The 26,382-nt window shown below is 40.9% G+C and overlaps 1 protein-coding gene across 1 annotated transcript; it reads right to left on the bottom strand.

Moving 5' to 3' along the window:
• Positions 1 to 334: 334 nt before the first annotated feature.
• Positions 335 to 26,347, bottom strand: DNAJC21 (DnaJ heat shock protein family (Hsp40) member C21). Its single transcript, XM_040262310.1, has 12 exons — positions 26,062 to 26,347; positions 18,564 to 18,657; positions 16,591 to 16,714; positions 16,143 to 16,265; positions 15,454 to 15,758; positions 14,398 to 14,549; positions 12,168 to 12,255; positions 9,463 to 9,621; positions 9,011 to 9,053; positions 4,214 to 4,386; positions 1,317 to 1,392; positions 335 to 826 (listed from the first exon to the last, which is right to left on the bottom strand). The coding sequence occupies exons 1-12, from the start codon at positions 26,156 to 26,158 to the stop codon at positions 659 to 661; spliced, it is 1,602 nt and encodes a 533-aa protein (XP_040118244.1). The 5' UTR covers positions 26,159 to 26,347; the 3' UTR covers positions 335 to 658.
• Positions 26,348 to 26,382: the final 35 nt, after the last annotated feature.

The raw sequence follows: 26,382 nt of genomic DNA, 5'->3' as shown, positions 1-26,382 counted from the left end.
CAAAAGATATATCCTATTAATAATTACTAGTAAAATCTCAAGTTAAACAGATATACCTTGAAGAAATACTACTGTTGAAAAACAACCAGATATGTTCAATTCGTTTCCACTTATCATTATCCTCTGGCGGCGAGGGGACATTAATCAACAACAGGTTATTTAGAAATGGTTTTAAAATCACAACTGGAGTCATGGTATCAGGTGGAAAAAAATCCACGACGATCTTAAAATGATCTGAGTCATCAACAGATCACGAAGCAGGACAAAACACAAAAGCATTGAATCATATAAAAATACTTCATGTGAAATTCACAAAATAAAGCAGAAAGGAGAATTTGTATGTGTTAAAATAATTTAATTCTCCCTGTACATTTCTGTCCACATGAGCCAACAAAAGTCAAGACTGCATACTTTACAATATGTACCTGTTTGGGGACATTCAAGTCAATTTAAGATGGCAAAAGTAGAATTCAGTCACTAATGACATGTTTAAAAAATATATATTAAACCAAAAAAATGTTTTTACAAGATAAAAAATAATTTTCCACAATGCAATAAATTGCAGATCACTGAAATTTTAACTCTTTAGATGATTTCAGTTCAGTTTTTGGTTTCAAAAGCTAGCGACAACTGAAAGAGAAAAGCGCGGGCAGAATTTCTATCTGTTTTTACGTTTCTCTTTCTTGTTTCGACTGTTTGTTACACTGTTCAAAGATGCTGAGGATGAAGGTGCTCTTGCATGACCAGTGGCCTTTAGATGATCAAACAGTTTATTCCGGGATGGAAATTCACTATGGCAGGTTGTACAGCTGATAAGCACATCGCTCTGAGAAGGGGGGGAAAAAATCATAAATAAAAGCAAGTGTTATTATCTGAGAGCAATGTTTTCATGTTGAGATTAAATATCAAGCAATTGCAAAATAACAAGACAGACTCAGCAGAGGCAGCTGTTCTTGGAAGCTGAGTTCCATTAACCAATACCATCAACTCTAAGGGTCCTGAGAATTCAAGAGCACATGCCATAAGAATAAGGTCCTGGATTTCAAAGTAATGAAAACACAATAGTAACTCTTCTGGTACAATCTGATATGTTCAGTGTGCCTCTGTTTACCATAAAGAAAAAAATGTCAGTGGCACATATATTCTGAATAAATTTTACATTCATCAAGGAAAACTGCTGATGGAGCCACATGTATGCAGCAGGTGAAGGGTTCACCAGGTGCACACTTAAATCTTTAGACTAGAATCAAGAATGTAGATTATACTGTTTAAACAACAAGGTCGACTGAAAAGCTGTCAATATTGTTTGGACTTACCACTGTCTGTGGTTCAGCAGGTACTCTCGCAGACTTTTTAGTATCTTTGGCTTTCTTTCCTTTGGGTTTAGAAACACTGGAAAACAAATGAAAGAATTCAGACTAATTCAATAATAACACACCGCCCTTTTAACTGTCATCTAGAACCCAAGAAGATTCAAAACAGTAACGTGCATTTTAAAGAAAAATTCATTCATTTTAATGGCCAAGTGAATTAATTTTCACATCTCAAATGAAAACCTTTAAAAAACAACATTAGAGGTAACATTAGATACCAAATTTGATACAAAAAATAAGGAATTTACTTAAAAGTTGAAACACAAGATAAAGCAAGCCCTCTAAAATATCTTTAAACTTTTATTCAGCATATTTTTGTAAAAGAAAAAAGTAAGTACTTAATACTCCATTTACGGAAGCAAACCATCTTCATGGCCAACCTACAGTGCTCACAAATAATCTATGACATTAAGAGACAACTTGTTAAACCTGATTCAGCTGATGATAAACATTTCACCAGTTCCACAGTGAAATGAGAAAAACAGACACTGCAATGCATTTTTCGTATAATTAAATTTGTTACCTGTAAAGCATTTTCTTTTACTGAAAGATGATGTCTTTCTGTTGATGTGATGAGTTTCTCTCCCCTGTACTCTATAACCCAGAGACTGCCAGTCAGTATATTCAGTTTCCTCCTGTTCTGCTTAACTCCAGAACATCCCTCTACTTAATCGGCTATGTGAATCTTCATTTTCCTTAGTGCTCTCATACTTTCCCTCATTTGTGCTAGCCAAATTCTTACGGTAAAATCTGAGTGCAACTATGTTTACGGAACAGATGGGATGGGTTATAACCAATGAGTTAAAATGCTGTCAAGCACTTCATAAGTATACAGTTCTTCAGTCAGAACCTAGGAGTCTGTATTAAGTTACGTGGTCTATACCCTTAAAAGATGCTGACAAATGGGGCTCCCCTGGTGGCTCAGTGGTGAAGAATCCACCTGCCAATGCAGGAGACATGGGTTCAATCTCTGATTCAGGAGAATTCCACATGCCACATAGCAACTAAGCCTGTGAGCCGGAACTATTGACTGGGGCTGTGTTCCAGAGCCCAGGAGCCACAACTACTGAGTCTATGTGCCGCAACCACTCAAGCACTCTGGAGTCCACGCTGCACAGCAAGAGAAGCCACTCCCATGAGGAGCCCGCACACCACAACTAGAGAGCAGCCGCCGCTCCCTGCAGCTAGAGGAAAAAGGCCGCACAGCAATGAAGATGCAGCAGAGCCAAAAATAAATACAAGTAAATAAAATCTTTTTTTAAAAAAAAGATGCTGATAAGGAGTGTAATACACTATGTAGTATTCGGCCAGCTTTGAAAATATCAAGAAAAAGACACAATGATATAAAAGGCAATAGATTCAACATTTACTAATTTACAAAATAACATCAGAGGCCACAAATATATCCAACATTTAGCATTTAGGCTAATTTGGGAAAATTTAGGATACTATTCTCAAAGAACTTACCATATTATGAAAGACACCTACATATGAAGCTACTATCTAAGACTTTATTTCTAAAATGTACTTTAGAGGAGATATAATATATTCATATAAATATACTCCAGAAAACTGCACTAATTTTATATGGAAACAGTTAGTGGACTTATTGTGGTATCAATTTGTAACGTATATAAATGTCAAATCACTATGTTATACACCTGAAACTAACATAATGTTGTATGTCAATGTTAATAAAAATAAATAAGAAGGAAAGAAATGTACTCCAGGCACACACACACACACGTAGTAGGTGGCTAGTGTCCATGCACCGCAGAGAAGCTGCAGAGGGGCCCTGCAGAAAAGCGCTGGGCATCGGGCCACCGGGCAGGGGGAGCGCGGGTGGTGCGGTGTCCACTCCAGCTCCGCCACTCCTCAGCAGGGAAGAGGTCACCTGAATTCTGACTCTTTTCCTCACATTATTAAGTGAGGAAATGGCACTTTATTAGTGGTTGCCAAAGTCTGACTGTGAGCACTGAGGACCCCTTTTCCTTCCCCAGTGAAACCCACACAGAAGTCATATGGAAAATAAATAAAAAGACTTCAGCTCTAGATGAAGGAGGTCCTCAGGGGCCTGGAATGCCCCCTTTCGGCCCACCCCTCATGTGCCCAAGCAGCCCCCGAGGGACCTTTACAGGACAGCAGGGCCCCACGGAACTAGCAGAGCTGGGTCCTCCATGCAGTCAGCCAGCCTTTTCACTTAGCAGTCTTTGTTCTGGGGCAAGTCATTTACCCCAGACTCAGTTTCCTCGTGTGTAAGATGGGGACACACACCGAGCATCAGGGTGGCTGCAACCCCCTCTTCCAGCTTTCCACTCTCCAGTCTTCAAGGCACCCATACCACTCATCTGAGTGAGACCTCCCCCTGGCCAACCCCGGAGGCCTGGGCAGCACCATGACTCCCGGGCATCCAGAGAGTGAAGGCCCCAAGCTGGCACATCGACCCTGATGCCCTGTGCTGGGGCCGAACGCAGGCTGCCTGGCCGGAGTGTGGAGGTTTGGGCAGTAATGCTCGGGTGAGTGGGGCATGGCCTTGTCTGTAGCCTCGCCAAGGACTACTGACCCAGCACAAAATAAGGACTTCACCAGGATGAGAAAAACAGAAACTCAGTCCATGAAACTCCTTTCTGCTTTGGGCCATGCTGCTGAAACGTCTGAGCACACTGTCTAGCATTTTCCCTCCAACATCATCCTTGGTAGACATACATGTGTATGAATAAGTCACAGATACATCCAACTCCCAGCGTCCATCATGGGAAAGGGTGTTTTCTTGATATATGAAAAGCCATCCTCACTACCAGTATTAAGTAACTAGAAAACAACACGTGACTCTATCTTACCTTTTAGCCTCAGTTTTGGGGTCATCGCAGAGTTCCAAAGTCTCTGTGACCCCAACATTTTCTTGGAGACTATCTTCTAATTCTTTGGCACTGTTTTGATTTAGGTTGGTATCTTCCGAGTCAATCTTTACCCCTTCTCCAGTTCCATTTTCATTGAAATTATCATCATAGTTCTAGGTAAGAAAATACGTGTGCCATTATAAAATAAATACTATAATACCACTAGTTTTTTATATTATGTTACCAAACAGCTATAATAAACAATGGTCATGTTCTGTACACTCTAGTAAGAGGATATCTTCAGGGTATAAAAAGGAGAGGTAGAAAAGAAGAATATGAATGTCCATTAGAGAAATATTAATTTAGGGGGAAATGGAAACAATCCAAATATTCAGTAAGTGAATGGTTGAACAAATAAGGAAAATTATGGAGCTCTTCAAAGTCACGTTTCCAAAGACACTGATTCAATTATGTGGGAAAAGAGAACACATTAGCAAAAACAGAAAAGAGAAAACTATATATAACCTTTGATTACAACTTAATTCAACATTAAGGAATATCCATAGGCAGAATTAGGGATGATATTGATAGTCTTCCATAGTTTCCAAATGATCAGGCAATGAACAACTATTTTACAACTGGAAAAAAGAAAACAGCAACACACAGGCATTATACAAGAAAAAACACAGGACAAATGTATCTTCACTAAATGCAACTGGCTTGCTTTTGCCTCGGGTAATGCTTTGCCACATTTGTTTTCTCCTTCTTCTCTCCCCTTGTTCCCTTTCTCTGCAAAACGTCCCCCCTTGACTTCCCACCCCAAGAACTACAAAAGCAAGCTGCAGGAAGATATCATGTCTGTCCTAAGAACATTCTCCTTCCTATCCAGTTCCCTCTTCACACCCAAGAACTTAACACTGCCGTTATCTGTTACACAATCCATATATGTATTGCAGTAATGTCCTTTTTTGCAGGGCTTCCCTGGCGGCTCAGTGGCAAAGAATCTGCCTGTCAACACAGGAGATGCGGGTTTGATCCCTGGGTCGGGAAGATCCCCTGGAGGAGGGCATGGCAACCCACTCCAGTATTCTTGCCTGGAGAATCCCATGGACAGAGGAACCTGGTGGGCTACAGTCTGTAAGGTCGCAGAAGAGTCAGACAAAACTTAGCGACTCAACAAGTTACTTCCTCATGATTAAATTCAGGTTAAACATTTCTAGCAGGGATGTTACAGACATAATGCTGTGCCCTCAGTACATTTTATCAGGAAGCAAAATGTCACTTTCCATTTTTCAGTGATTAAAGTCTCATCATTTGGTTAAGATGGTTATTGCTGGATTTTTCTACTGTAAAGCATGTTTTCCCTTTTTTAATAAGTAATAAACAGAGTATATCAGTATCTTCTTCCCTAATAACTATTTACCCCAAGGATCTGGCATCTATTGATGATTCTTATGTGAGCCATTTATTATACTGGTGGGTCCAGAATAGTCCAGCCATTTGCATTTGTATTAATTCATATTCTTGGAGTGATGCCTTCCCATCTGCTTCCTTTCTCCAACTCTCTTTTTTAAGGCTCAATATAGACTCATGATTTTTTAAAAAAATAAAATCAATATGTAAAATCTGTCACCATTATTCTTTTTGACGACTCAAAATTTCTCATATTTGGCAAGCCTGTAAGCTGACTTCTGGGTATTTCTGACTTATTCCCATAAATTTCTGAATACTCCCTTTAATTATCAGGCTCACCTTGTACTTTCTGTCTCGGCCCTAGAATCAGTCATTTTCCCAAGGACCAAATCCTGACTCCTTTTATTGGGGAAGGGGGTTTAGAAACTAAGATGTGTGTACAATATATGCTCACTGCTACTGGGTATCACTGCTTCAGAGCCCTCAGCGTATACTGAGCACCTGTGTCTTATTTTTTTTAACATCATACCTCCAATTCCAGTAGTACATTACAGTTCTCCTCTCCTTCCCTCAATCTATGCCTGTATTTCCCTTCTCCTACAAGAGAATGTTTCCCGACAACATTAGTATATTTACTTATTTGCTTTACCCTATAATACACGTAAAAATAGTTTCAGAAATGCCACACCAATATCACTAAAATATCTAAGTAAAGTTTAAGATTTTTTTCTTTTGCAGTTAATTTTGTCTTCAGTTATGTCCCATGGATGGTGTTCAGAGTACTGCATTCAAAGTTTCTTGCATTAATTCTTCCTTGTTGTCAGCAAGAGGGTTTTATTTGTTTACACTCACTTTCAATTTTCTGAGGTTTTCTTTCACAATCCTTGTTGGCTTATGCAAATTTTTTTGACGATACAGAAAACTCCCAACCTGAAGTTTCTTAGTATCTGCTGCTTTCTGCTCCTTTATCTACCTGTATGTGTCTCCATACTACCTTTCCCTTCAAAAAGAACTTAGAAAAAATCCAGGGAAAGTACTACAGAAAACTAGATCTGAATTGGGGCTTTCTCCCTGATATAATCAGAAACCATAGGTGTCATCAAGGAATACCCCTTTCCCTTTAAAAAAGGGAAAACATGCTTTACAGTAAAAAAATCCAGCAATAACCATCTTTGGAGGAAAGGTATCATCTTTGGAGGAAAAAAATGGGGTGGTAAACTTAAGTATCTTCCTTGGTAAAAGAATACAAATATACGTGCTTACTGCTGCACTCTTAGGACCTACTGGGTATAAATTCCTCTCTATTCTGTCTTTTCCAGTGGTTCTGGCACACAAGAAAAAATTGTTCTAAACTAATGACTAGTGAGTCTTTGGGTGGAAAATGACATGAGTCATTTTATAAAAGGAACATACAATTTGCTGTGTGGTTTTATAACTGAGGCAAAAAGTTCCAAGTCACAGCTTTAATAGTGATTAATTTATGTGTGATGATAATTTCTGAAATATAAAACAGCTGTGCTGTGCTTAGTGGCTAAGTCGTGTCTGACTCTTTGCTACCCCTAATGGACTGTATGTAGTCTGCCAGGCTCCTCTGTCCATGGGAATTCTCTAGGCAAGAATAATGGAGTGGGTTGCCATGCACTCCTCCAGGGAGGGGATCTTCCCAACCCAGGGATCAAATCCAGGTCTCCAACACTGTAGATGGATTTTTTACCAACTGAGCCACCAGGGAAGCCTAAGAATACTGGAGTGGGTAGCATAATCCTTCTCCAGGGGGTCTTCCCGACCAAGGAATCGAACTGGGATTTCCCTCATTGCAGGTGGATTCTTTACCAGCTGAGCTACCAGGGAAGCCCATAAAACAGCTAAAAATTATCAAACATAAACCATTTGGATAAACAAGCCAAATCTAAAGTTTTATGAAAAATTATTAGTGCATTACCTAAGTTTTCATAGAAACACTTCCAATTTTTTAAAAAAACTACAGTTAACATTTAATACTTAATATAAGTTAACATAATTAGATCACATTAAACAGCACAGAAATCAATTCCATTCCCTGTAGAATCACCAAATATCCTTAGTAAAATGGACAAGTTTTGTTTTTATAGCTTCAAAAAATTCACAAAATTGTGTTACACATATTAACAACATATATATGTGTAACACAGTATGTTGTGTTACAACATACTTTTAGTTAATAATGATTCTTAAGATAGAAATTCAATATGAACCCCCAAGGTGATATATTTAAATGACTTATTGAGTCATTTAAACATTTTTTTCAAGAATCACAATCACCACAAGTTTTTAAGCAAATACTCCTTTTTTTAACCACTTTTTAAAAATTATAGTTAATTCCCAATGTTGTATTGGTTTCAGGTTTTCAGTAAAGTGATTCAGTAACATATATTTTCCCAATTCTTTTCCATTATATGTTATTATATTTAATATAGTTTCCTGTGCTATACAATAGGTCTTTATTATTTAACTATTTTATAAACAGTAGAGTATATATGTTACTCCCAAACAACTAATTTGCCTCCCCCTACCGCTAATCCCATTGGTAACTATAAGCTTGGTTTCTATGTCTGTGAGTCTATTTTTGTTTAGTTCATTTGCATCATTGATTCCACATACAGGTGATATTTTATGATATTTATCTTTGTCTGACTTACTTCACTTAATCTCTAGGTCCATTGTTGCAAGTGGCATTATTTCATTCTTTCTAATTAGCTGAATAATTCTCCATTGTGTATATGCACCACACCCTATTTATCCATTCATCTATTGAAGGACACTTGCTTCCATGTCTTGGCTACTATAAACAGTGCTTCTATAAACACTGGGGTGTGTAGATCTCTTCAAATTAGAGTTTTCTCCAGATACATGCCCAGAAGTAGGAAAGCAAATTTTCCCTTTCCAAAATTTCATTTACATTGTTGGCACAATAAGCTTGGATATACAAATGATCAATCCTTACATTTTCATATATTTATGAGGTGAATGGCTGCCTTGATTTAAAAATCTTACCATCATGTGTGTCTAGATGTTTTTAATGGGATCCGTCAGTTAATCCATATTATGAGAATTCCACATGCAAATTTTTTAAACACACAGACAACAGTAACTAGATAACTGACCACATATATAAGGCCCTGCATGGCAGGTGGATTCTTCACCAGCTGAGCTACGAGGGAAGCCCAAATAATGAGGCAAAGCACTGAAAAACCAAAATATTTTTAGCTCCTTTTAATCTGTTTTATAATCAATATGAAATGAGGGTGTGAAAGCTCCTCTCCTTAACACAGTTTACACTGAATAAACAAGAGCACTCCAACTTTACATTTGATATTGAATGTTAATAAAACTTTTTCAACGTACCTGTGCTGGTTTCTGTTTCTTTTTCTTCTGTTTTTTAGAAAGCCTAAGAACAAACATAGATCAAAATGTCACATATTTGACTTAAGTAAAAAGAAAAAATACCAAAATACTAGTGATACAAAGAATACCATATTAAAAAATATTGAATATCATAAAGCATTGAAAGAAAAATACCCACATTATCAATTTAGAAAAATATAATAGTGGTTCAATTGATAGTAATGAGCGTATCAATCAGCCAGTTATAAAACTGCTATTAATACAGTCATAATACAGTCTGTAAAAATTATATCTGACATCATGTCTTTATCCACTTCAATACTTGAAAGTTCTCTTAACTAGAAGAAACACAGACAATATTAGCATAACAGAATAATTTCTCTGCAATAAAACAGCATTTAAATGCAATCTCTAAATGGGCTAAGTAGGTCTAGTGACATTTTTAGAAGTACTTTTGTTTTGGCGCATCCTCCATCTCTTCCTCGGAATTGGCATTCAGACTGTTTTCATCAGTTTGAGGTCCTGAAAAATTTGCTTCCTCCTCCTCCAACTGTTGTTTTAACAAGGCAACCATTTCCCGATGCTTCTTTGATTTTTCATGATTCCTCATACTGAAAGGACAAGTTGAAATGAGTGACTGAAATGGGATTAATTCACAAATGCCCAACCGTGTTGCTGGATGAATACAACCAAGCTAAAACCTACTTTTTTCCCATTAACTAATAAGCAAATCATCAGTGATACTTTAAGGAGACACAGAACCCTTTGGGGATTTCTTAGGCACTTAAGTACACTGGAAGCCCGTGGCTGTTCTTTTTTCCTGTATTCCAGCACCCCCCCTCCCTTCCCTTTGTCCTCTTATCTACATAGTTTCTTCCTTGTTTTTTTTTGGTCAAATTCTCCATATTTTTCTTTTCCCATTCTAAGAATTCAAACCTTCATCACTGTTTTCTCTAATCACTTAAGTATAGCTAAGTGGAAAATCACAAAGCAAGATTCTAACATTTAAAGGGAGCCCCCTTGGATCTCAGAAAGGGTGATGTGAGGCCTTGAAGTATAAGGGTAGTTTATGTCCTTTTGCTTTTTTCAAGAAGGGTCTCTCTTCTCACTCCCACTACCCTAAATACAAGTTCAGATGCATCTCGACCATTCTGTGTGAAACTATCTAAGAATGTCTATCTCAGTGCTCCCACGGGCACCTAAATAACCCTTAACAAATAAGACCGACAGCTCTAAAGGACTGGATCTCATCCTGTTCAGATCTGGAGTTTCTAGTGGGGATGCCTACTTTTCATTCCCACTAAAATTCTCCTTAAGAACGAGGTTTTCAGGAGAAACTGGAACATTCTGTGCCAGAAAGTCAGTGTTCAAAAATACGACTCAGACACGTCAAAGGATACAGGAGTCAGGCTGATGGAATTGTCACTGAACACACCTGGGAAATCCTGAGCATGAAAAGGGCAATGATTGATTTAACATACTGAAACAAAATTCCTAAATTCATTCTGACAACAGACATGCAGATCAATGCTCTCATGTGCAGCAGCAGGTCAAAGGATGACTTATGATGCAGGAGCCCTGGCACCGGAAAAGCCCCATTTTGAGACAATTCTAGTGAAGACTGGCACAAGCTGAAATCATCAATCGATGCTAAATCTAGGAGGAAAATTTTGATCAAGAGAAAGATTATTTGCAGGGATTTAACGTGTCTCCCCACATATTAAACATGCTACAAGGGAAAACACTGCCAAGGAAAAAATACTAACTATACAGTGGAAAAATAAGGCAACACCCTGACTGGATGATCAAAATGATCACCAGCCATGAGGCAGGCAGCCGTCTGTGCTTCTAGACAGAAACCCTGAGAGCAACACAGGTGTGCACAGCACTCTAGCTAGGACCGAGCAACCTGAATCTAATCATGAGGAAATGGACAAACCCCAAGTGAGAAATGCTCTGCTTAAAAAGACATTTGGAAGGTCAGTACTCTTCCAAACTCTCAATGGCACAGACAAGGGAAATGGTCCAGATTAAATGAGACCAAATAAACAAATGCAGTAATACGTGATCCTACACTAGATCCTATATTGAAGCTGGGAAAATGCTACAAAGGACGTTAACAAAGAATCAGCTGACAGAAGTGAAACATGGGTAGTAAATGAAAAGTACTGCATCAGCGTTCTAAATTTCCTGTAGCTGACAGCTGTGATTATGGGAAAGAACGTCCTTATTCTTAAGGAATATATACTGAAGTATTTAGAGGTAAAGGAGCCTTAGGCACATAACTTGCTCTCGGATTATTCCAGTAAAAATCTTGTCTGCGTGTGGAAAGAGAATAAGCACATGCAGACGGGGTGAACTGTGAGCAAAAGGGGAACTGGGCGCTCTATATTCTATTCATGCAACTTGCCAGTTGACATTCAGTTTCCAAATAAAAAATCATTTTTCAAACCTCCTTGCTTGTTGCTTTTGTTTCCCTGTTTGGGTCTAACTTGTCTGCCTCGCACCGCTCCTCCTGACACTATACCTTTTCCCTGGGGTTACACGGTGGCACCACTTGGGATGCCCACAGCCCTATCTCCACTGTTGGCCTCCGCCCTCTCCACTACACACGTTCTGCTCCTCTTTCCCTTGCTAGTTCTCCTCTCGTTTTCTCCCGTATTTGCCCCCATACCTCCTGCGTTAGGTCAGTATCCTTTTTAATACTTCTCCCTTCATCACTGCTCCCCTATGACAAAGTCCTGCCACTTCAGCAAATACCTTACAGGCAGGACAGATCTGAAGGTCTCGGGTTGGGGGCCACAGCCTGCAAGGCAGTGTGACGGCTGGACGTGAGTGTGCACATCAGTGGAGAGAGGGGGCCAGCCTCAGCTCAGCGCCCCCTTGCCTCTGTGACTCTGCCTTCTTCACCGAAACAAGCAACATTTCTTTCTGGAGACAGCATACACGTTTAAAGAGGAACACGGCATGAATGAGAACCAGTACACCAGGCTTAACTGCTGGTGCAGATGGTTCCCCCTTCTCCACTGGGAAGATATTCCTCCAAGATGAAAGGTGAGGGCGAGCGAACAACTGCTCTGAGCATTTTCTTTAAGGACTTTCAAAGTGTTACACCTCACCTGAAAAGAAGAGGTGAGTGCAGAGATAGTAAACTTACGCCTTTTCGGTCTTGAAAGACTTATCACATGCAGGGCAGTAAAGGCCATCATAAAGTTCTGCGTCCTCGGCCTCGTCACTATCTTTACCTACCAGAGGGAAGCCTACAGTGAGAATCCTGTTTGATTAGAACATAAATCTAAAACATGTTAGCAAGTTACATGTCTTTGGTAAGGATCTAAAGTTGCACACAAATTAGAAATTAAATTTGTTACTTCTTCACCAAGAAAAAACACGTTACCAGGATTTGAGTTGGCCTTTTAAAAGCAGCACTGAATTACAGGGGAAGGCACTCAAATAAATCACTTTATCTTTTAAGTTCTTTTCATAAGTCTACTCAGAAGATGATTCAAAAAATTGTCAGAGTCCTAGATGTGTGGCTCAGAAAATCAAATGTCACTTTCATATTTCTACCACAAAGCAGTTTTTTCAACAAGTTCAGTTCAGTCACTCAGTCGTGTCTGATACAAATGTAAAAGTGAAAAAGTCAGTCACTCAGTCATGTCCTACTCTTCATGATCCCAGGGACTGTACCCACCAGGTTCCTCTGTCCATGAAATTCTCCAGGCAAGAATACTAGAGTGGGTAGCTATTACCTTCTCCAGGGGACCTTACTGACCCAGGGATCGAACCTGGAACTCTTGCATTGCAGGCAGATTCTTTACCATCTGAGCCACCAGGGAAGCCCATACAAATGGAAATATGGTATCGTACCTTTAACTGTAATCTACTTCTAATCGCTTAAGTCAGCTTAAATAGCTCATGGTATTCCTCATGAGAAAGATGGTTCATAAAACAGCATATTATATGTAAACTCCAACACTGTCTTCACAGATTTTATAAGCTTGAAGCTTTATTACAATGGAATAATTACTATCAGTACTGACCCTTTACAAAATCTAAGCTCTGCCGAAAGTCTTTGCACAATTTCACATTCTATCTTTAGAAGAAATAAACAGGTAAACTGATTGCTGTTTCAGATTTACTATGGGATCAAGATCCCAAGATCTCTTTCCTATATTCTACATTTTGTTTTTTTTATAATAAGTAATGGTAGTATGATTCTGAAGGACATTCTGAAATAATCAAAATATCACCAATGTTTAGTATAAGATATTTTATAATTATGTGTATGCTTTCAAATAGCTTATTCAAATAGTGAATAAAGAATACTGCATTTGAAGACATAATCTGCACCTAAGAATGTTTTCATATGTTCTCAGACACATACCAGAGCTTCTCAGAGTCCTAATTTCTTCATCAGTAAGACAGAGATAATTACATGAGCAAAACCTACATTTAAGGGGTACCACGGGAGGACAAAGCAGGATTGTGTGTGTGAAAGCACCTTACAGATTGTAAAACTCTACGTAATCATGTCACCTTACATTCATATGGTGCTTTACAGCTCTCAAAGCACTTTTACAGACACTACTTCTAATTTATTAAGAAAACATTCCATTTCCTAATCATCTGGAGTAAACAAAAGTGTCATTTTACCATGAGCTATTACTCAATGAAAAGCCACACTTGTAAATAAGGTAAAATTAATTAAACATTAGATCATTTAATTTTTTATCATGGAATAGCCAGAGACAGTAAAGTCAGGTATATTGACCACTATTCTCAACAATGCCCACTCCTCTCCTTTTATGGTAGTCACATGCCTATGCTCTAATAACAGAGGCAGAGAAAAGACACATTTCAGCACAAAACAGGAGCCCCTCTACAGGTCAGAAATGAGACAACTTATATATACCGTACAGACTTCTGCACAACACCAGCTTTTCCGGAAAGAGTTACTATTAAAATTTGACCTACTGCTTAATTGCATTTTTAGAAAATAACCAGTTATACCTGATAATATGCCCACTTCTCATTATATTTATGCAGACAAACAGTTTAAAACATAGTCAGAAAATTGTGAATGAAATTACCGCAATTATACTGTGTAGTTCCATAGACCACCTTCAGTTGGCCATGCCAAATTGTTTTTCAATTATCTGCCATATTTAAAAACTGGGAGATGGCACATAAAAATCCAATTTCCAGCCTCATTCTTAAAACAAGCATGAAGCTGGCAACAATCGGCTGGAGCCCAGGTGCTCTCTGGGTTTCCATCCGCCCTCCCGTCCCTTGCTGTGTCACACCGGAACCCTGTTACAGGTGCTTGTGAGCGTCCTGAGCGCATAATAAAAACATTTCCTATAGTCTTTAATGAATGAAGTTACCATCCTGTCCGTCTCTGAGCTCCTGGTCTTCCGCTTCGTCTTCACCTGATCCATCTCCAAACTGCTTTTCATACTGCGCCTCCATCTCCCTGAGCTCCTTCTCCAAGTCAGCTACCGCCATCCAGCTCTGCTCTCTGTACTGCTCTGCCAGCCTGGATACACACGGCACGGTCTCTGCATTGGTTTCATTTACTTCTGAGGCTTAAAACCCATCCTCCCCAATTGTCCATGCCTACACACTTAAAACCTGTGCTTGGCTGAAATGGGCCAAGTCACTTCAATCTGTTAGCCGTTCTGTGGTTGCTTTTCATCGCTCCACTAAATAACAAGTTTTGAAACATCTAACTCTTAGCAACTTACTAAAAGTCTTCAGGTGGTTTTAAATCCTAAGTGTCAACGTAAGTGCTACTTTCCCAAACATGAGGTGGGTAGAACTTTCAAGAAGTGAATAGTTTTTTAAAGAATGCTATAAAGCTCTGGACACAATGCTTTTATAGTGACTCAAACCAACAGAACTTTAAAGGCACTAAGTGTCTAAGAGTATACTGACAAAGTAGAGTCCTGCGTGGGGCTTAAAAGCAGAGCCCTGGACTGACTTCAGGCTCCAGTTCCCACCTCCGCAATTTATTAGCTATGTGGTCTTGGGCCTGTCCCATTTCCCCAAAAGAAAGAGGATAAAAACTAGAACCTACATCACAGCACTGCTGCAAGAAAAGCACTTAGGATGTGGCCTTGTATATATATATTTGTATGTAATATATATATATATGTATGTATATATTGAATGATAATTCAATTAATATTAGTTAATATTAAATGTTATAAGAGTCTGTAAAGGATCTCAAGTGTAAATGGGCCTCTGAAGGAAAACACCCAACTTAAAGGAAAAACTTTCTCAGAGCTGATAAAAAGACATCATCCCAGTGCCAGGACATAAAAAGAAAGGCTGAAGCCAGGGTGAGGATTAAACCCCCATGAAAGCACCAGGTCAGGTATCCATGACGTTTCTGGGGACCAGCACCTACGGCTAGACAGGCTCCAGCCCGGCCCACATACTTGGCCTGCTTTAGCTTCTGCTGCCGCCTCATCGCCTCAGCTTTCCTCGCCTTCTCTGCGTTTTGTTCTTCCACGAGCTTTCGATGAGCCTGCACTCTTCTATCCCTTTTACGGATGAAAGCGACCAGCTGACGGACAAGCTCATTCTTCTCTTTCCTCGCTTTGTCTCGAATCTTTTTGTTTTCTTTTTCCATGGCTCGTTTCTCCCAGCGGTTTGAAGCCTGCCGTGTATCATATTCTTCTTTCCAAGCAAAGTTCTTCTGAGTGCAGAAACTCTGCCAGTAAGCGTAGAAAGGGTGGACTACCTAGGGACAAAGGAAATAGGTGGTACACTCGCTTTTTATTTGGATTTTTTTTCTAGTAAGGCAGTAAATATTGATGCTGCAAAACATCCAACCTCTTTTCTTCATATATATATAAAACATTACTATTAATCAATAGAGAAGACAGTCCTTTGACAGCTTTACACAGTAACTCTTCAGAATTAATTTGATGAGGAAATTAATGGAATGGGACCACGATCAATAGGAAAAAGTAAAGAGGGGAGGGGATCAGGAAAAACAAAAGACAAGAGAGTCACAGTACAAGATGGAGAACTAGAACCTCTTTTTTTAAAATAAAAAGAAAGAAATGGGGAAAGACACCCTGATAAATGCTAATTACAAAACAGTAGTAAGTTTCCCTTTTACCGTATCATAGTCACTCTGGGAGTCTCCAAAAGTTGGGAAATCTTCCGTGTCCTCTTCTAAAGCAGATTCTAGTTCTTCCTTTGCAATCATTTCAAAAACATTACGGTACACCGTATAAAAGCCCTAAAAAAACAGTAACAGAAACACAAATTCTTAACACATTTGTAGTCTACGCATAGAATAAGATTTTTAAATGTGACATGAAAATTTTTAATTAAAAAAAAATTTAAACTGTTAAAAAGATTTACAGTCCCAAGCTCTGTCACTGCAAATACATTTAGGTTTCGACTGAAGGTCTTTACATGCTGACAGGTTAAACATGAAGGCAATGTTTCTCAGTTTTCAAATGAGTAGTCTGTCACTTTCTATTTTTGAATAATTTTAAGAATTCTGCATTCAAGAGTCTTACTTAAGTGCCTGACAAATTATCAGTGAGTTCACGTCTTACCTTTTCGTCATCACCATAACCAGAGTAGCAGGTAACGGTGAAATAGTGAAGCAAATCTAAGCTGTCATCTTGATATTCTCCATCAAGCCCACCTTTAAGCAGAGCCTCTCTATGATTATCATACCTAAGCAAAAATTAAAAAAAGGCAACAGTGAAGGCTGAATAAATAAGAATTCAAAAGATTCCTTACTCTGAAACAGTCAAAGTATAACTTCTTTACACTTTAACGTGGCCAACCTACAACCAAAACTTTGAAAGAAAATATCAACAGGTAAAGACTTAATAGCTTCCCAGGTGGTTCAGTGGTAAAATATCTGCATGTCAATACAGGAGACACAGGTTTGATCCCTAGGCTGGGAAAATCCCCTGGAGAAGGAAATGGCAACCCTCTCCAGTATTCTTGTTGGAATAATCCCACAGACAAAGGAGCCTGGTGGGCTATAATCCATGGACTCTTTCACAGAACTGCTGATTAAAACTTCAACTGCAATTCCAAGTCCATTATAGTCATTATATGATACTAGCCATATATGAAACTAGCCAACATGAAGAGGGGAGTTTAAGAAGCCAGGGAATTTCTGCTCTCCCAGGAAGGTAGCAGCACTTTCACCAGAAAGAAGCCTAAGTAAGACAGTAGTGGACATCATCTGGTCCACAGACTAAATACACTTTTGGGATACGGGAATTTACCAGCATGGACGTGAATAACTCTCCCCCAGTGTTTATGTAAACCAACTAAGAGCTTCACACACATACAACTTACCCTCACTCCATAAAGTCAGTTATTATCTTTCTTTGATACAACAAGAAATTGAAGCTCAGCAATATTAAATAATGTTGTCTACAAACATAAAGCCAATAAGCAGCAGAGCTAGAATTCAAAACCATGAGTTCAGCACCAGAAGGACCACACTCCTTGCCACTGTGCCGAACTGCTTTCAGTTCACAGGAGAATTAACAGGTAGGAGCTTTAAACCAAAGGACAAGGGACTCCTCGGGATAGGAATACCACCTAAGATCTAAAGAAGAGTTAGAGCAAATGGAAGGCAGGAAAGCATCTCAAAGCTTCCAAAGGAAAGCAAATGTATTTCTAAGGGCACATTTTCAAATTCCTCAGGAGGAGAAAAATTTAGTATTCTCTAGTTTTTATAGAAAAGGTAATTTAGTAAGAATTTTCTTTATAGCCTTTCTCTCTTAATAAGAGACAAGACTTGCACAGGTGAACTGAACACCCATCTGCTCTCTGTACCAGCAGCATCTTGCATGGTTATGTCAGAGTATAAAACCTATTGTTTCACAGCAAAAAGTTCAATGAGAATCTGGAAACCTTCAAAAGGATTTCAAAAGTAGAAATTTATGTCCGGAAATGGCATTAAGTGATCAGGTTACCATTAAAGAGTCTGTCACAGATGTAGATGCCTAACTCCTGCATATAAAGAAGTTCTTGGAGAAAATATGACAATTTTTGACAAAAACACTATACCTGGTTTTTTTACTTTATTTTTTAATTGAAGGATAATCATTTTACAGAATTTTGTTGTTTTTTAAGGATAAGTCAACATTCTTCCTTTTCTTCAGCAGCTGCTGCTGCTAAGTCACTTCAGTCGTGTCCGGCTCTGGGTGACCCCATAGACGGCAGCCCACCAGGCTCCCCCATCCCTGGGATTCTCCAGGCAAGAATACTGACATCAGTTAATTTGTCAGACATCAAAGAGACCTTATTAAATGAGAAGGAGCTTCATAAGTATGAAAATTAAAACTATTTCTACTACTGTCAAATTTCGTCTATGAGATCAGAGTTGAATAATCATCTCTCAGGTTCCTTCCTACCCAAACACTGCATTTTACATAATGAATAGATGACTGGGCTTCAGAACACACCCCGAACCATTTGATGTATTACATTTCTAAAAAGCCCTCTGTTGACCATTCTTCCCAACCAGATACTCCAGGAAGGACAGCAGGATACTCACCACGCTCTCTCCTGAGGGTCACTCAACACATCATACGCTGCTTGGATCAGTTTAAATTGTTCAGCTGCTTCTGCGGCATTATCCAGATTTTTATCTGTTAAAATAAAGGACAGAAATTCACTCATCAGAAAAGTAGAGGACAGACTCTAAAAAGGACTGCTTCCATCAGGAATGCCATAAATGGATGGGTACAAAATGAAGAAAAACAACTAGGGAAAAGCAGAGAAAGTGGCTGACAGCTGATACTCAGGATCAGTTATAAGTGTCAACTCGAGTAGAAGTTTCATGCTTTTCTCTAAATCTCAGCATGTCACTTAGCACTCAATCTGGATATCCACAAACAGAAAACCCTGAGTAGTACACGTTTTATTTTTAGAAGGAGCAAAATACATCAGATATAGAAAGACTGTTACTGTTTCACGCTAGATTATACTTAGTGTGTCTTTACCACCATCTTTAAGGTTTTCTTTCCCATCAACATACACCGAAATAAATCTCATAAAGCTTAAAAAATATATACTAATTACTTTTCTCTTAGTTTGCCTCTTTAACCATGGAATTCAGAAAGCATCTTTGCCTCAGGGCAGTAGCCAGGTTCCAAGATGGCCCCCAAGGACCCCCACCTTCCTGGCATTCATACCCTGTGTAATCCTCTCCCCCATCAGCAGGGTCGGTCTGCGTGACTGAAACCTGGAGGCAGAAGTGATGACAGGACAGGACAGTACTTGGGATACTGGATTCTGAAAGACTGCAGGCTCCATCTTGGGCGCTCGCCCTCTCTTGGATCTCTGGGAGTGGCCAGCTGCCATAGCGTGAGGACACTCTGGTGGCCTCTGAGAAGACCATGAGGTAACGAATGGAGGCCTCTGGCCCACCGCCAACAGGAACCGAGGCCTGCCATTACTCTGGGGGCGAGCTTGAACATGAGTTTTCCCAGTGATGATTCAACCTTCGGAGAAACCTTGAGTCAAACCACCCAGCTACACCATTCTGATTTTGATCCCCAGAAAACGGTGTGAGTCCACATCTGAATATATTTGCTGTTTAAGTTTTTGGTAATGTGTTACACAGCAACAGGTAACTAACACACTCAAAGAGCAAAACATCAGTATCTTGAGTCTACTATGGAGTACCTCAACATTCTTTAAGCTACAACGCAATATATACTTCTTTTAAAAAAATGACAGAAATAGTCTTAAAACAAGGCTCTCTTTTAGATACCACCACACAGTCCCACGTCCTTCAAGCAGCCTTCTGCTCAACAGCTGACACTGATGACACTTTCTCAAGTGCAGCAATTTGCCTCAGTTCTTTTTCTTTAGGTGCTTGAACACAAAAAGCTTTTAGAACCATGCTCCTTTGAAATTAATAAAAAGTAAAAACCAGAAATAAGAAAACTCCATCACAGCTCTAACTCCCCTTCCTTAGAGCAGCCCATGGGTCACCTTCTAGCCTACCTCTTCTCTGGACTAAATCTCCTACTTCTCATGTGCACCATAATATACTCTGCTTTATGTGTGCTCGCTCAGTCATTCAGCATTATCTCTGTAACATTCCTGCTGGAAATGTTTAATCTGAACTTAATCATGAGGAAGTAACTGTTGTTGTTTAGTCACTAAGTTGTGTCTGACTTTTTGCAGCCCCATGGACTACTGTAGCCTACCAGGTTCCACTGTCCATGGAATTTTCTAGGCAAGAATACTGGAGTGGGTTGCCATCTACTTCTCCAGGGGATCTTCCCGACCCAGGGATCAAACCTGTGTCTCTTGCACTGCAGGCAGGTTCTTTACCACTTCACTACCTGGGAGGCCCAAGTGTGTGTGTTGGTTGCTTAGCTGTGTCCTATATTTCAAATGCAGTCAAAAGACAGTAATGATCAAGGAGCTATTCATTAATTTCTTAACATTCTACTTTTAACCACTAGAGCTAATTATATTAGTTTTTAGCAACAATATCACATTATGTCATGTTGAATTTATAGCTGACAAAGTTTTAAGTATTTTACATATTAATTACTGACAAGCCAACTGATAACTGTAAAACAGTTTTTTAACCTCAAATAGAGTGCTCAATCCACTCTGTGGCAGATACTAAAGGTTAGCCGATCCGAAACTTCTCCCTCTTTTCTCTCTTTCAGCCTTTACTGTGGAGGCTGGATGAGCTAAAAATTAAGCAAGCATTTTGGCTTATCCAGCCTCCCTTGCTGCTAGAGAGGGCCATATGACACAGTTCTGACCAGTGAGGAGAAAGCACTGGTGAAAAGTACTATATTTTCTTTCCTTTCTCCTTGTCTTATTCATAGACATGAGTGCTGGAGCTTCAGCAGCCATCTTGAGACCATGAAGGAAAAGTCAAAAGATTCAGTGACATTACTCAGCCACTCAAACAATGCCAGCAAGCATGTACCTCCAAGCCTTCTTGTGGTGAGAAAAATAAGTTCTTAATTTACTTAAACCACTGTGGCTAGGTTTTCTATTATTTCCAATGAGTACTATCAACTTTCATCTTGCTGTGGCCTTGTTGCCATCTGGTTCTAAACACAGGACACCCAGTATCCTGTTTCAATTATTTTAGATTTTTCTTACTACTCTGTGACAACTACTACTAGTTGTCTACTCAATACCATTCTCCCCTTATTCCTAACAAAACTATGATATTGATCACAGCGGTAATGTACACACTTAAAAATCTTACCTCCTCAGACTTTTTTGAAGTTGGGATTATCAGGTTACCCACTTTCAGCCCATCAGATAGAAACACAAATCAATCAATAACTAAGTGAAGCTTCCCAGGAGAAGCACTGTTCTTCCTGATGAAAGGGATGGGCCTGGGTGGCACTCACCTTGCGCTCTAACTCACCCTTTGCATCCTGCTCAAAGCCTGGGTATACTGCCTGCCGGCAGATTATGACAACTGAGGCAGAGACTGCAGGTTCAGCCCCTCTTCCAGGAACAAATGAATGCTGATTTTATAGGGATACCTGATCCCCCAAATAAAGATGCCATTTCTAGTCTCCCTTGAAGCCTGGACTGACCACGTGACTAAGCGCTAATCAATAAAATCTATGAAAGTGTTTTATGGCAGCTTTTTAGACTCTTCCTCGAAAGACAACCAGCACACACCCTGTTCCTGCTTTATCCTTTCCTCCTCCATGCTGCTACCTGGGACCCCTTCTGCCATCTCAGATGGTGAGCGAGGCCCCATCTGACAGCTGCTGAGCAGAGTCCAAGGACCTCATGGGAGACCTGCTACCCTGGGTACCCCTGCTACACCTGCCTCTCTCTGCCCCTCCACGTGACAGCAGTGAACTTCTTAATTGCTTACACTCGACACAAAGACTCAAGTCTTATGGTCAGGATGATGGAGCAGGTCTTCGATGGCTTCATCAAGCAGCCAGAACTACCAAATTGGGTCACCTCTGGTTTTCCTGCTACATGCGAAAAATAAAAAGACTTTTTGAACACGACTGCTGGCTTCCTATCATTTGCAGTTGAACACAATCCCGATATGCATACAAGGGTACAGTCCAGCTCATGATTTCTATGTCTTCATCAAATCATTAATAATGATGGTCTGATAAACAAAGGAACATAGTTCACATTAAAGCAGAATGCCAGAAAAAGCCTCCAACTAAATCTCCTGACATGAGACAAAAAAGGTGACTGTTTAGGGGCGGGAGGTGGGTGGGCCTTCTTCACCTTTTAATCTGGACTGTGCTTTGTTGTTCTTTTTCTTCCCACTCCTTTCTTGCCTCCCTTAAAGAAGTCTGGTGACAGCTAAAGCTTTTAAAACGAGAAAACCCATCAATGTACCATCTGAAAGCAAGATCTATCGCTTTCTGAATCTTCTTTTTTAAATAACTTTTTCAATCTGTCTGTCATATGGCTTTTTATTTCACTTAAATATATCTGTGACTGGTTGACTAGGAGGCTGAACTGAGATCTAAAAGATGAGTGTAAAAAGTTAAAAAGCCACTGAAATTTAAAAGGCACTCTCATACAATTCTTTGTGTTTTTCTCTAGATAAATTCGTGTCCTCCTCTACTTTCTCTCAAATGATTTTACAGTACCTTATAGAACATTTCATGGACTGTGCCTTTTAAGCCCTGCCTTAACTGAAGCCAAGCTCCCTGAGAACACACTTCCCTACAGGCCTCTGGGGCTCTGATACAGCAGGTCTGGTGATGGAGCTGACCTCTTCTCCTGGTCACTGATACTTATTCACCACTCAGTACAAATTAGCGTTCTGTCCATTCAAATGGAGATTCAGACAACCTGGCTACCTCTCCTCCTTCCCCTCCTCCTCACTATCCACCAGCCTCCCAACCATTCCCCCGTTCACTGAGAATTTCAGCATGTGAATCATCTCTGCTCCCAGGTCCTTTCATCATCCTGGTGATGTCAGTGTCCCTGGTGAGATCTGCTGGTCTCCCTACCTCCTGCCTAGCCTCTCCAACCCAGTCTTCCACCATACAGCCAAAGGAATACTTGAAAAACACAAACCTATCATTTCTCCTGTTTGCAACCCTTCAATGGCTTCCCAAAGCCCAATCTTCCTAATCCAGTTTATCACAACCTTCAAGACCCAGCCCTTGCTCACCTGGGCAGGCTCACTTCTTTCCCTTCCTAGGCTCTGCTGCGTTCTTACCTCCCACCTCCTGTATTCCCTGCAATCCCACTTGAGGTCTCAACCTAGATGTCACTCGGGGATGCACATCTATCCCACCCTCCCAAAAACCCAATCCGGACTGGTACAGGGGCTCAGAAGCACCTTGTATTTACCCTCATACTGCCCTTATCTCAGCGGATGGAAAGTGACTGTTTTCTTCTGTGTCTCTCCAAAGACAGCAGGGCCAGCAGAGCAGGGACCACTCCTGTCTTGTCCACAGTAAGGCGCTCAGAGAACGGTCATCAGATGAATTACTGAAAGACTGGCTTTCACAAGGAGTGATCTTACTAGGCAGTGCTATTGACCCTACTGGAAATTATTCTCAATTCTTCAATAAAATAAATAAAGGTAATTCCTTTTTTAAACAATGAAAATGGGTGGCCTCTATATGAGACACACATTAGTCTTTGAAGCACAGCCCGAATGTTAACCTTAGAAATATCTAATGCATTACCTTGCACATAGGATGAAATTAAACATGTGCTGAGTGACGGACTTAACAAATTAATGAGCAAAGTAAAGCACATCAAAATCATGTGTCTTATGGGACAGTATTTATTCTATTCTTTCTTGCACTGATTTCCAACTAATCAAATCTGGTCATTTTTCCTTTGCAACTTCCCTTCAATGCAGTCCTTACCCCTCCAAATGATCCCAAGACTGCTTTGGGTCCTTAAGTGCCCACGGTTGACTCTACCTGACTTTGGTCTCTGGCCCCCCTCAATCTACTAAGCTGCCTTCATAGTACCTTTCCAGGACATCTTAATAAAACTGGCCACAACTATCCATTATTGGAAAAACACATTTCACCGTCCTTTGCCATTCAAAGACCTTTACAACCTAATCTCAGATTACTACTCAAAAACATTTTAATATTGCCATCAAAGTTATATGTGCATTTGGTCATAAGTATTAATTCTCTTTCTCACCCTTCCCCACCCAGTTAGCAAATTTCCAACTCCATTTCTAACAGTAATCCCTATTACTCTAAGAACATTCTTCTATACTGTTTTTAGACCTATTAATTTTGGATATAGCTCATGACTTCCTGATGAACATTTAGCTCATTTACCTCTTCCCTTCCAGGATACATCAGATTTTTTTAGTTCCTTTGACGGTCATCATTTACAGCTTTAAGCAACAAACCCATAGCTTTATTTCCTATTCCATCAACTAGAACCATCACCTTCTGATCTGGGGTTCTAAGACCTTCCTTCAGCTCTTCTCTCAACGCCTATTTTCAGACTTCCAATAAACACTGCCTTTGGCCACCACGGTGCTCTTTCCCATACAATTAAATTTTCTTCTCCCTCTTTCTTCTAGAACCAGCTAATGGCCAGGCTCCTCTGCCGAGGGGAAGCCTCACTGCCTTTCAGGACATGGTGAAAACTCCTTGTCTTGAATTCCTGGGGCAGTTATTAATTGTTTTAGTAAGTGAAAGTTAAAGTGAGGTCGCTCAGTCATGTCCGACTCTTTGTGACCCCATGGACTGTAGTCTACCAGGCTTCTCCGTCCATGGGATTCTCCAGGCAAGAATACTGGAGTGGGGTGCCATGTGCTTCTCCAGGAGATCTTCCCGACCCAGGGATTGAACCTAGGTCTCCCGCACTGCAGGCAGATGCTTTATCGTCTGAGCCACCAGCGAGGTCATTGTTCTAGTAACATGTTCTAGTAACCAAGTCACTGCTCTAGTAACCCACTACCAACTATATGCGTTATGCTATTTTGCTTGCATTTGTATTTACCTTTCCAGTAAGGCATGTTTCCCAAACAAGGCTAAGGTCTCCGTCTTAGCATCCTAACCACTCTATAAACATTTTTATGGACTAGTACTAATATGAAAGCCTCTTATAAACCTCAAAAAGTTGAGATACAAACACTGTCTTCGTTCTCTGGTGGCTCAGATGGTAAAGCGTCCGCCTGCAATGCGGGAGACCCAGGTTCGATTCCTGGGTCGGGAAGATCCCCTGGAGAAGGAAATGGCAATCCACTCCAGCATTCTTGCCTGGAAAATCCCATGGATGGAGGAGCCTGATAGGTTACAGTCCATGGGGTCGCAAAGAGTCGGACACGACTGAGCGACTTCACTTTCCCTTTTTACTTTACCCAGTCGAGAAGATCAGATGACTTCACCAGTCACACAGGCCTGGACTACAACTAAATAAAACATCCGAAAGAAGCATACTTCTATAGATGTAATCATAACTTCACTAGGGAAGGCACGCAATTAAAATTTTCAATCTGCAGAACACCCGAAGTGAAATACAAAATCACTCAACCCACCAAAAGAGAAAAAAAGCATAGCTCTTTAGAAGACATTTGACGAGCCCCTTTGTCTTAATTACACTTAAGTAGCTGGGATTTCCCGCTGAAGTTAAGGGCAGCTTTCCCAGTGAAAGCCCAGGAAAGCTGCAGGAACTGCAGCAAGGGAAAAGCCTGAGACAGGACTGGGTTAAAAGCTCGACTCCTCCCCACTCGCGGTCATCTACGGAGGGGTGGGAGGAGCACGAGAGGTCTCTAGGATGTTATCTTTCCCCATCAAGTGGCCACGCGGGAACCCGGGGACGTCTGGGACAGAACGAGGTGCTCGGGTCTCGAGTGAAGCCTGGGGGTGGGGGGCTGCGACCGCCGATGGGCTGAGAACTCTCATCGCCAGGGCTGGGCAGGGGCCACCCGGCCGGACGCCGGCACGGTTTACAGGGCAAGGGGAGTTACCGGCGGGCAAGCCCGGGCACAGCCAGGTCCCTGGAGTTACCCTGCGGAGAGAGGTGAGAAAGGTCGCGAGGGCCGCGGCTTTTGAGAGGGGCCGCGGCGGTTGCGGAATAATTACCCGGGTGCCATTTCAGGGCTAGCTTCCGATAGGCTTTCTTGAGCTCCTCCTCGCTGGCGTCTCGCCGCACACCCAGCGCTTCGTAGTGACACTTCATCGCCCGACAGGGCAGGGGGCTCGGGCCGGGGCCGGGGCCGGGGCCGGGGCCCGGGGCGGGGCCGGAGCCCGGACCCGGGCCGAAGTGGTGGCGACGGCCCTGGTGGTCCTCTCCTGCGGCGGGAGCCCGGCGCCCGCACCGGGCCAGCCAGCGAGCGCGGCGGCGGCGACGGCGGCGCGGGGCGACGGCGGCGCGCGGGGGCGAAAGGCGGCGCTGGTTGCGGC

Source organism: Oryx dammah, unplaced genomic scaffold (assembly GCF_014754425.2).
Source record: "Oryx dammah isolate SB20612 unplaced genomic scaffold, SCBI_Odam_1.1 HiC_scaffold_20, whole genome shotgun sequence".
Lineage (NCBI taxonomy): Eukaryota > Metazoa > Chordata > Mammalia > Artiodactyla > Bovidae > Oryx > Oryx dammah.
This window is presented reverse-complemented; position numbering and strand designations above follow the sequence as displayed.